At 53.9% G+C, this 11,043-nt stretch overlaps 6 protein-coding genes across 6 annotated transcripts in view; 4 read left to right on the forward strand and 2 right to left on the reverse strand.

Moving 5' to 3' along the window:
• The first annotated feature begins 684 nt into the window (after positions 1-684).
• Positions 685-2,379, forward strand: SODALDRAFT_154681 (DnaJ-domain-containing protein). Its single transcript, XM_028606889.1, has 3 exons — positions 685-1,023; positions 1,131-1,947; positions 2,045-2,379. Exons 1-3 carry the CDS (start codon positions 944-946, stop codon positions 2,336-2,338), a joined length of 1,191 nt encoding a protein of 396 aa, XP_028467024.1. The 5' UTR covers positions 685-943; the 3' UTR covers positions 2,339-2,379.
• A 1,824-nt stretch (positions 2,380-4,203) lies between these two features.
• SODALDRAFT_332654 (HAD-superfamily hydrolase) lies at positions 4,204-5,759 on the forward strand. The gene is made up of 3 exons (XM_028611771.1): positions 4,204-4,367; positions 4,485-4,574; positions 4,684-5,759. Exons 2-3 carry the CDS (start codon positions 4,566-4,568, stop codon positions 5,410-5,412), a joined length of 738 nt encoding a protein of 245 aa, XP_028467025.1. The 5' UTR covers positions 4,204-4,367; positions 4,485-4,565; the 3' UTR covers positions 5,413-5,759.
• Positions 5,666-7,642, reverse strand: SODALDRAFT_276074 (initiator tRNA phosphoribosyl transferase; the record flags this gene model as incomplete). Its single annotated transcript, XM_028608000.1, has 5 exons — positions 5,666-6,123; positions 6,295-6,927; positions 7,048-7,082; positions 7,242-7,431; positions 7,480-7,642. 5 exons carry the CDS (start codon positions 7,640-7,642, stop codon positions 5,666-5,668), a joined length of 1,479 nt encoding a protein of 492 aa, XP_028467026.1.
• A 469-nt stretch (positions 7,643-8,111) lies between these two features.
• SODALDRAFT_332658 (hypothetical protein) lies at positions 8,112-9,114 on the reverse strand. Its single transcript, XM_028611772.1, has 2 exons — positions 8,523-9,114; positions 8,112-8,460 (listed from the first exon to the last, which is right to left on the reverse strand). The coding sequence occupies exons 1-2, from the start codon at positions 8,876-8,878 to the stop codon at positions 8,244-8,246; spliced, it is 573 nt and encodes a 190-aa protein (XP_028467027.1). The 5' UTR covers positions 8,879-9,114; the 3' UTR covers positions 8,112-8,243.
• A 392-nt stretch (positions 9,115-9,506) lies between these two features.
• Positions 9,507-10,578, forward strand: SODALDRAFT_359092 (hypothetical protein; the record flags this gene model as incomplete). Its single annotated transcript, XM_028614153.1, has 4 exons — positions 9,507-9,604; positions 10,081-10,208; positions 10,287-10,429; positions 10,480-10,578. 4 exons carry the CDS (start codon positions 9,507-9,509, stop codon positions 10,576-10,578), a joined length of 468 nt encoding a protein of 155 aa, XP_028467028.1.
• A 219-nt stretch (positions 10,579-10,797) lies between these two features.
• SODALDRAFT_323646 (hypothetical protein) overlaps positions 10,798-11,043 on the forward strand; it is a gene marked incomplete at both ends in the record, with an annotated part of 1,291 nt that continues 1,045 nt past the window's right edge. The window contains one exon of the mRNA XM_028609816.1: positions 10,798-10,962. Coding sequence (XP_028467029.1) covers positions 10,798-10,962 — 165 coding nt within the window. The remainder of the gene's footprint in view (positions 10,963-11,043) is intronic.

Here is an 11,043-nt window from a genome sequence, read left to right on the forward strand (position 1 = left end):
CCGGGGTTCACTAAGCGTACGGCGTCGGGGATATGTTCGTTGACGGAATCGAGGAACGAAAACATTAAACTACCTTCGTAAAATTGTCTGTGTCCCAATGTGTTTCCATGTTTCCATATATACCAAGTAAATGTCACCTAGAGCCTCTTCAACTCAAGGTGTAAGTGATGGAAGGTTCTAGAAGGTTCCATGGGATGGAACGCTTTCGAGCTCTGTGACTGGTGATGTCACTGATTTGGGCTCCCACACCGTTGTACCATCCTCGTCTTTCGGGCAGACAGCAGATAAACGACAATGAGCTTTGCTAACACGAAATTAGAAGCATAGTCTCGTCCATATTCAGACTTTCTACAAGGATCTTTTTGTAATGCGAACAATAATAACCGTCTAAGTCTTCGAGGGTTGAGACTTCCATAGTTTTCCATTGAGCTCTTGCCGCTTTGAGGACGTTCGACTCCAGTGTAACTGCACACCGATTACGCTGTCATCCCACTGGACAAAGAAAGGACCTACAGTACCTCGCTCAGCTTCTCCTTGACCGCCCCGAGTGCCGCCACCGAATCTTCCACAACCCAGCTGACCTTTATCGCCCCACCAATACCACCCAACCCCCAAAGGACGACAATCGTCACACTCCTTATTCACTTCCGGGCTAACTGCTCGACCAACAAATCGTTCCACCTTTCAATTTGACCGAAAGCTACGACTTGAGCATCGCTCGACTACGAAGTATTCGGGTTCTGAATTCGGTACATTGTCTTTCACACCATACACCATCACCTACTCACTCCAACGAACGTACCTTTCACGACCGGTATTGCATTGATCATTACTCCTCAGTCGACGACACCACGAGAATCAACTTTGTGAAGTCCCAAACAGTGGATCGACTCCTCGTCACTACCAGGTTTCATACGGCATCCATCAGGGACAGGCCTTCGCCATGGTGAAGGAAACGAAGCTTTACGACGCTCTGGGCGTCAAGCCCTCGGCTACCCAGGACGAAATCAAGAAAGGCTACAGGTAAGTCGCAAAGACGTTGGTTCGCTTGCTGCTTCGGCCCCAGACAATACACCCCTATCCCACATTCGACTTCGTACCTAGAGGGCCAACAGCATTGCCCCTCCTAGCCTCCTAGCTCCTCGATGCAATCGTGCTGACCCAATGCTTTTCTACAGAAAAGCCGCTTTAAAATGGCATCCCGACAAGAACAAAGACAACCCCGTTTCGTCCGAGAAGTTCAAAGAATGTTCCCAGGCGTATGAGATCCTCTCCGACCCAGAAAAGCGCAAAGTATACGACACCTACGGCCTCGAGTTCCTCCTCCGCGGCGGCGGGGCCCCGCCACCGGATGGCACTGCCGGTCCCAACCCCTTCGCCGCGGGCGGCATGCCGCCCGGTTTCGACTTTGGCGGCATGCCAGGCGGCGGCACCCGGACATTCCATTTCAGCACGGGCGGCGGTGGCGGCGGCGGTCCGTTCAACTTCAGCAACGCTGAAGACGTCTTCGCCGAGTTCCTTCGTCAGCAGGGCGGCGCGGGCGGCGGCATGGGCGGGGGAGGAGCCGGGGACGATTTCCCCGGCATTTTCTCGTCGTCTTTCGGCAGCGCCAGCGGTCGGGGCGGGGGCCGCTCGTCGCGGGTGCGGACCTCGGGCGGCGGGTTCGACGAGTTCGCGTCGTCCAGGGGCGCCCGGGAGTCGACGCCCGAGGTCACGACGGTGGAGAAGCCGCTCGCGGTCTCGCTGGAGGATATGTTCACGGGCACGACCAAGAGGTTGAAGATCAAGCGGAAGATGTTTGACGAGACGGGCAAGCGGATCACGGAGGACAGGGTGCTCGAGGTGCCGATCAAGCCCGGACTGAAGAAGGGTTCGAAGATCAAGTTCAAGGGCGTCGGTGACCAGGAGGAGGGCGGACAGCAGGATTTGCATTTCATAGTTGAGGAGGTGAGTTTTTGGATTTTCTATCCCCCCCCCCCAACCCAAATGACTTTTTCGTTCGACGACATTGTAAGGCTGACCATTCCTGCTCCCCCAACGTCAGAAACCGCACCCGCTATTCACTCGTGAGGGAGACGACCTCATCCACACGGTTGACCTCGACCTGAAGGAGGCGCTTACGGGCTGGAAACGAACCATCGCCACCATCGAAGGCAGACAGATCAGCATTGAGAAGTCGGGCCCGACGCAACCCGGCAGCTCGGACAAGTACCCGGGTCTCGGCATGCCCATCTCGAAGAAGCAGGGCAGTAGGGGCGACTTTATTGTCAAGTATAACGTCAAGTTCCCGACAACCTTGACCGCGGACCAGAAGCAGAAGCTGAAGGACATTCTGTAAACAAACAACAGAAGCATCCAGCCTACATATTCAGGCGAGGGGCTCGACCGAACTGAGGCGCGCACACCGCCTGCCTTGTCTGTCAACGGAAGTTGACGGAAACAGTCTGTCCATACTGAGATCCCTTGGTCCTTACTTTTTTTGTCTTTTTCTTTCTCTGTCTTGCCTTCGGTTTTGTTATTTTTTGTCTCGATTTGCCCTTTCGTCTAATGGTCATCCTGCCCTGTTTCAGTGATATAAACATCTGGGTAGGGCGGGTTAATTGCGGCTCGGCACGGTAGGAGGAAACATTCTCGGGTGGGTGGTAGGAGGCGGTTCGTGTGCTTGCTTATCTTACGTTTTTATGAATAGGGGTTTCAGGCGTTATAGAATCATAGGACGGAAGGGCATCTAAATAGGTAAATGCACCATTTTCTTCTTCTTTTTATTATGACGTTACTTCTTGTATTCTCTTCCATTGATGTACTGGTCTGACATGGTATTCTTCCAAGGCGTCAACATGATGTGAGGGGTCTGGACAGCATCGACTTTTCTACTTCGTACCATCAACACCAATGCCTTTATTTCTCGTCTTTGCATTAATTGGATCAGGCACATCAAGACTTTTTGCCTGGAAAATCTAGTTTGAGGCCGCCGATGAGCGAGCGCAGGGGTTGGTGATTCCCTCCGAGTGCCAAGGGAAAATGAGCGGAGCAATATGCCGGAGACGCTCGATTTGAAGTTGCCCCTCCTCTGTACTGTGGATGGACAGACACGGCGTCCGAGGATGCGCGCTGATTCGGCGGCGGGTTAATATATACGCGGGATAACGGATAAGGGTCTCTCCCGGCTGCATGTGAAGTGTGCTCCGTACACGTACACGTGTACTATAATAATATCCACTGCGCCGAGCGTGAGAACTGCAGGTTCGCTCCGCCACCTCTGATGGCCCATGGAATGGCCCATGGGCTAATTTCGGCACCACACGTCTTGGGGTTATCACGGCTTACGCCCGAAAACTCACCTTTCGAATGGCGAAGTCCATAGCAAGTGATTCTGTCGCGGAGGAATGCATTGGACAGATTTGAAGGCCAGTAGCTCTTGTCAAGATGCTTGCCTTTTTTACGCCGTCGACAAGAATTCTGGCATGGTGGGGGGCAATGACGACATAACGACAAGGGTCCGAGGAGCCACTGCGGGGTTCTGGAGGGGTATGGATTGTTGCGCTAGGGAAGCCAAAGTCCTGTCACGGTGCGTACTGGGACAAGAGGGGGGAAACAAGATTGCCGGAGGAGGCACAACGTGAACATGAATTGAACCGAATGTGACACGGGGATGTTAATTGATGAGGGGTTTGAGGTACCTACTACCTATCCAAGGTAACGTGGACCTGCGAGTGATGTGCCTTATCTCCCTCCCAGGGGAGTGGCACCTGCTTGGCGACAACACAAGATGAAGTGCTCCAGCAACGAAAATTGACTTTGCCGCATAGAACGAAGGGAGACATGGTCTTGTTTGCCGTGTCACGAGAAAGGTAGACTCTATTCGGCTCGACGAAATTGGGAAGAATTGGGGTGATACAGTGCCCAGGCAGGGAGGCCCATGCTCCTCGACCATCGAGTCAGGCAAGTCACATATTGAGGATGGGAGGGGTAAGTACGAATATAAGCCGTCGTGTTATACACGTGTAGATACCTTACACGAGAAACAAGGAGGGACACACTCAAATGTCCTTACGTATGTATACCTTAGTAACGTACGGTAACTGCCCCAAAAATCAAGCCGAGACAGGTAGAAGCTACCTCGAAGCAAGGAGTGAGGCTCCACGTTCTTGGCTACCTTATGGTACCTTCACAAATAAACTTCCTTCCTACCCCTTGTGAAGATCCAGCAGCTCTTTTTATTTTGATCTCTTTTATATCTCGACTGTTTTCCCACTTTTCTTTTCTCGTCCTCCCCAACTTCAATTCCTAGTCTCTTCTTAGCCACCTCTAGCGTTAGACAGCTAGCTTACCTAGTAGATCTCACGTCGACCTATCTCCGTTCCAAGGTACTGTACCTGTCTACCTGTTCTCTAAGAAGAGAGCTGTCTACCTTATGCCTCTCCCCTCTCGACAGCAGGACGATTGTGCAGACGCTGTGCTGACGTCCTGTATCCAACCCACAGAAAAGAAAATTTCCACCCGCTCCAAGCCAGACGACACCATACTATTCCAGAATTCGTGCGATCCTCCAAGAGCCAGCCAAGATGCCCAAAGTAAGTCATACTCGGGCTGCATGCAGGCCAAGCAAACAACCAACGAAGTCATATCACCGGAACCTGGGATCTAGTACTCTGTTAACACGATCTGTTCGTTGCACTCTAGATCACCACCCTTCTCTTCGATTGCGACAACACCCTCGTGCTCTCCGAGGAGCTCGCCTTCGAGGCCTGCGCCGAGCTGATCAACGAGATCTGCGCCTCTCACAATGTCGAACAGCGCTTCACCGGCGAGACTCTCATCAAGGAGTTCGTTGGCCAGAACTTCCGCGGCATGTTGCTCGGACTCCAGAAACTTAACAACTTCGAATTGACCTCGGAAGAGTTGGAGACCTATGTCCGCCGCGAGGAGGATGCCGTCATCGCTAAGCTCAAGGCCGCCCTGAAGCCCTGCCCCGGCGTTGACGCCCAGCTCGAGTCCCTCCAGGCCGCCGGCAAGTACAAGCTCGCCGTCGTCAGCTCCTCCGCGAAGCGCCGCGTCTGGGCTTCCGTCGTCAAGGTCGGCCAGGACCGCTTCTTCCCCGAGGACGACATCTTCTCCGCCGCCACCTCTCTGCCCGTCCCGACCTCCAAGCCCGACCCCGCCATCTACACCTACGCCCTCGAGAAGCTCGGAAAGAAGGCTGACGAGGCCGTTGCCATCGAAGACTCCAAGAGCGGTACCCTCAGCGGCACGCGTGCCGGCATCAAGGTTATTGGTTACATTGGTCCTTACGCGGAGGACCGTCAGCCCGAGATGGAGAAGGTTATCCGCGACGCCGGCGCCGTTGTCATCATGAAGGATTGGAGCGAGTTCCCTGATGCGCTCGCCAAGATCGAGAGCGGGGCCGCTTGACTAGCCGACCAAGGTCGCAACAAACCCTCACCTTCTCTATGAAGTAGGTTCAGGTCTGCCAATCGAACGCCAGAGAGGTAGATTCCAGTGTGGGAAAGATGGGAAAGGGGAGTAGAAACAGCATCGGTGGCATGTGCAAGCACACATAGATAAAACTAGAAGAGCCTGCTTCACTGGGCACAGCCGATGAGGCCCATAAACCCATTCATCAACAGCTTCATCTCCTTTTTTTTTCAACACCCCCTGTCCTCCTCTATCTATAGTCCATCAAGAAACTATTCACGCTCTGCAGCGATGCCCGCCCGGGATTTGCTTCGGGATATGCCGTCATGATGCGTCCTAACCTGACTTTGACGAGATCTTTGGTGAATATGGTCTGTTTCCCCGCGTCTCTCGGCGCGGTGCCCTCAGAGTTGAAACACCACATGGAAACGGCCAGTGCTGTGGCTACCGACAGGTCCTTGCTCGTCTCGCAGGCAATGAGGACGCGACTTCCCGCTTCCGGCCCGCGCTCGTGGTTGTGGTTGTCCGACGCGTGGTCCTGTAGGTAACGAGTCACGAAGGAGCAAATATCCGGCAGGGCGGTCCGCAGGTTCCGGCTGGCCACTTTGTGTCTCCCGAGCCCGACCTGCATTTCGTGCGGCGACTTGACCCACGTCTCGCGCCCGGTGACGGCTGGTGTCAACACGATGCGACAGTTATCCCCGTTTGCTCGCTCCGAATTGCTGCCCCCTTTAGCGTTGTTCGAGTATTCGTCGATCGCGTCCAGCATGGCCAGGGAGCAGACGGCGACAGCGCCGGGCACCACCATCCTGGGTTGCGGGTTGTGGTCGCGGCTGCTGCCGTTGTCGTCGCGACGTAGGGAAACGCCTCGGAGTCGACTAGACTCGACGAGCTGCGCCACCAAGGCAGGGAGCTCCGACTCGGGCGTTGATAAAAGGAGGTCCTTGTGGGTCCAGAACAGTTCGGCTGTGAGGCCGTGGGCCCAGTTCTCCGTGTCGTCGCCTGCGCCTTGCACGTAGACGAAGCTGTCGCCTCTGGCGGACCCTTCCCCGCCGCCTCCTCCTCCTCCGCCGCCGTCAATTGTCGTGAGTTCGCCCCCTGATACGCGGCGGGAAGCGGTGCAGCAGATGACGGGGTGGAAGTCTTCGAACACGACGACCGGTCTGCCGTCTTTGTACCCGTTCTCATCGGCGTCGGCGTCGTCGTCGTCGTCGTCGTCGTCGTCGTGCAGCTCGCTGAGGTGAGTGAGATTCGAGTCCGGGGTTACCCAGAGCGGACGCAGGGGTTTCGCGATGCGGCTGCGGAGGGCGGGGAGGTCGAGGTCCAGAGCGCGCAGGGAGGCAAGGAAGGATGGTAGGAGTGCTTCGATTTGGGCGTGTTCGGTTGGGGAGACGGCTTGGGGAGGGGTGAAGAGGGCGTGGGCTTCGGTCGGGTTTGGGTGGTCTGGGAACAGGGCACGGTTGAGGACCGCGCACCAGATTGGGATGGTCTTGCTCAGAGCGTCCGGCATTCCTGTGTTGTGTCGTTTGTGAGCTGACATGTCCACATCTCATATAGCTTACGATGAAGAGGAAGCAGGGTCTCTGTGTGAATAGAGAGGATGAGATGAAAGAGCATGCAGGGAAACAGTACTCTTCCCTCGTCTTGTCGAGTCGACTATGATACACCTGGATAGATGATGAGCCTCCATTCGCTTTCTGGTCTCCTCCTTGCTCCCCTCATCCACGTGGGTACTCCGTCCCCGTCTCTTCCCTACCTTAAAAAAAGGAGACTGGGGAAAAGAGGAACCGGTGAAGTACAGAACGAGAGGAAAGGGGCAGACTCACCCATCGCACTCTCCAACCAGCCCGAGCAAATTCAAGTTCAGCCTCCGGGTACTGAACTTCCAGGCACCGGTATGACCATCGGTGCTCTTGAAATAGGCGCTTGCGGTCTTATCCGCAGGCCGGACATACCAGCTACCGCACCGTTCGTTAGCGACCAACGGCCGCCACCGCTTCCGTCGCTTTGACGAGTCTGCTTGTGTTGGCGTTGGCTCCCTCGTCGTCTCGTCTTCAATTTCACCACCGAATGACGCAGCGACCTCGCGAACAAACTCGGCATCTTGCAGGATAGACCGCAGCCGATTGTGTATGGATAGGTTAGCACGCTTGAGATCGGTCAAGAGGTGGGAGAGGCTGCTCTGTTCGGTGGATGAGGGGAAGATGAGGGTTTCGAGAGCCGTCATTTCTTAAGGGGTTGTTTCGCATCTGTTATATAAGCTTTCGTTTTATAGTTTGAGCCTGTTAGGGAGCTCTTTTTGAACAGGCTTCATTCTACGTAAGTCCTTGTTGGTGTCACTACGTGAAGGGTGTAAGAAATGCGTCGTCGCATATCCAAACGAAAACTGGTGATGTGGATATCGCAGTCACAGTGCTGATAGGACACAATGAGACATTTAACACTGTGTCCCCCTTGTCTCATGAGAGATTCGAGAGGTATATCAAGTCCTTGGTTTGGAGGCTTCTCAGACCAATTTAACCGGTTGGATTAAACGCATCGGAGCGCTCATCAGCATTAACTGACTTCTCTATGTGGGAATGGGAGGTCATACGCCGGATGCTCCCGGACCTTTTTTTTACTGAAGCTTCGTTAAGACATACCAAGACCACCGTGGGACAAGTAGGTTTATCTTCCAGTCTCTCATATTCAGCCTAGCCAAAGACAGAGGGAAGCAGACGGCTGCGCTGACGATACAAATGTCGAACCCGCTATGAAGTACAGGCCTTGCGGGGAGATTGACCTTCTTTATACCCTTTGACTTCATGTCCTTCTTAGTCCTCCCTATTTCAGAGCTCCGTCGTCTGTTCGGCCCCATCTCCGAATGCTCCCCAAGGCTCATCAGGGGGAAACTGTTTGCTGAGCCTCGCCCCTTTGAAACAGCCCGAATTAATCCTTTTCCCCCACATCACGAGCAGGTCGGCAAGATGTCGGGATATGCTAATCCGCCATGCAAGGTTGTGAACACGTCCAGGCAGGGGCTCCATGTAAAGGGTCCTTCTGTACCTATTATCTCGCCGCCGCGGTGTTAGTGGGTTCTCATCGGGAGGAATAAAATATCGACATACGTCTGGGCTGCGTAATGACCTCGGTGTCTCCTGACAGTTGCTAGGACGTGTCCCTTAAACCAGACCTTCATGGCATGGCGTTGCAAGGCTGGGCTGCCCTGGACGTGGTCGAGGTATAACCAGATGCTGTTGGCTTGCAAAGGCCTGCAATCCAGCCCCCCGCACATGATCTTGGTCTTCAGCTGTATGTCGTCCCCTTTAGTAACTCCCTCTTTTTCTTTGGTCTGGCTCTCTCCGTGACTCTCGGCCTGGGATCTCTGCTCGCTATAGACGGGGTCCAGATGGGCTTTCGTCTTGCCTGGGACATACGGCAGGACAAACGTCGTCGCTGGTGTGGGAGGACCCCCCAATGGCATCGCCTAGACTGATGCCTATAGGATAGTACGGTAACTGCTGATCCACGCGTAGTCCGAGAGGTTCTAAGGTCCCGAGGTCCAGAGATGGGGCGGACGCGAAAAGAGGGCAAGTTGTAATCCTGGCAGTGCACAGTGCCTTGGGTGGGATGGTATGTGTTGAAGCGTACACACAAGCCAAGCCCTTATTTAAATACCAAGAGAAGAGTCAACTGTAGAATAATGACGGGAACAGAACTGTGCACTCGCAAAGCTAGTGTATAAGTTTGGATTCCCTGCGAAGCGGCTCGTCGCTCCTGGTTGTGGCTTTTTTTGTTTCCTACCTCGAGACATGTCACCCGCAGGAAGGTCGTATACACACTGGCAAAGAAGTGATAGCTAGAAGCGCCTGCACCTGCCTCGTCCATCATGGCCAGTGGCTACCTGTATTCAGATAGAAGGGTAGCCATACCCTGATGCTGTGGGGTTTGAACAAAGTAAGATCAAGTCTCAATTCTCATACAGAAGGCGCACGGTAAGCTTGGGTATGCTTTGAGGGGGAAACCTACTTCGTACCTAGTGTAGACACAGGAGGCATATGGGTGACCAGAAGGGGAATTGAGATCCAAGCCGCAACAAAGATCAGCCTCAAATGTCAATCGGCACGATATGGCCCATTTTGTTTCTGTGGCACACCAAGAATAAGACAGAGTGGCTTTGTTCCTGGGCTGAGGGAGGCGAGGCGCAGACGTTGAGTTAGCGCGAATCCGTGGGGTGGCTTAGACCCAGTTGTCGGGTTGCATGGCAACGGCAGAGATAGGATACGTACCCATCCAAGGGCCCCGAAGATACGAGATCCGAAAGCTTTTATTAAGACTTCCACCATACACCAAAAAGTACCTAAGGTATCTTGCATTAAATAGTTACTAAGGTACCTGGTATTATAGCAGGTCTAGAAGTACAACGTAAGATCGAGCAAAAGAGTTGGAACTTGGCATGTTCTCTTCGGTACGAAGGTCGAACAGCTTCGATGCACCAACGCTAAGGTATGCTTACACGTACTCGGTAGGGTCGGTTGCTAGTGCCCCGGTCGCTTCATCATCCAATAGGCGAATGATTTAACGATGCAGCTTGACCCGCCGAACAGTCGTGCGCAGGGCAGCGTAATTACCTAATACGAAGTTACTTCGCCCACCCTATGTACGCGCTGGGCGTCTCAACATCAGGATCGGCGTCTCCCTCATGATTGGCATTTGCTCCCTCATCATTGGCATCTGCTCCCTCATAGCCACATTTCCTGTCCTTGCTGCCTGCAAATACGCACCATTTCCTTCTCTTTCCTCTCCAGACTCTCGTTCTTACTTTTGCAAAACTGTTCTTCTAGTTTCACCTTGGCTACGAACCCCGTACTCTTTCTTACCTGAACGAACAGCCACGAATCGCCGGATTTCCAACCAACTTTGGGTGTTGGACGTCACTTCAGCCGGGGCTCCCATCAACGAAACAAAGCAACCACCCTTCTCCCACCCCCGCGCCAACAGGCCAACTATCATCGAACCTACGGAAGAACCCACCGTATTCGAAAGACCGCATGCTCCCGTGGTTATCGGCACGACGACATACAGCTGAGATCCAACTTGGTCACTATCTCCCATCCTCCCGAGCATCCATTCGACCCTGTCTTGCGTGCCGTCATTACAGAGATCGCCAACGCCAACGCCTGACAGCGCACCTACGATAACCTTATCAAACTCTCCATCAACTTTACGACCGACACGATACCCTATCTCCAATTTCTGCTTCGGACGCGGTAGGAAGGATATCGACGTTGCCCAACCCTCCAAGACAACAAACGACTTTTTCCCCCGTTGCCCCCACCCTCTGACCGTTCGACCGTTCTTCTCAGCGTTGCCGCTTTACTCTCCTGGCCTAGCTCAGCGACCATGATGAAAATCTTCGACTGGGATCCGGAGATCGTCCCGGGTGCCAAATTGGGCATGCACAGCTTTCAGATTATCTTCTCCTTCGTCATATGGTGCCTGCAGATCGGTGTGTTCGTCAATGACGATTCAAGAATCGTCGGGAATAATGGCTGGACCTTTGCAGTGGTACGTGTGGGCCCATTCCTCTCGTCTTCCCTTTCTCTCTCTCTCCCTCTCTCTCTCTCTCTCTCTCTCTCTCTCTCTCTC

This window comes from Sodiomyces alkalinus (genome assembly GCF_003711515.1).
Source record: "Sodiomyces alkalinus F11 unplaced genomic scaffold SODALscaffold_4, whole genome shotgun sequence".
Lineage (NCBI taxonomy): Eukaryota > Fungi > Ascomycota > Sordariomycetes > Glomerellales > Plectosphaerellaceae > Sodiomyces > Sodiomyces alkalinus.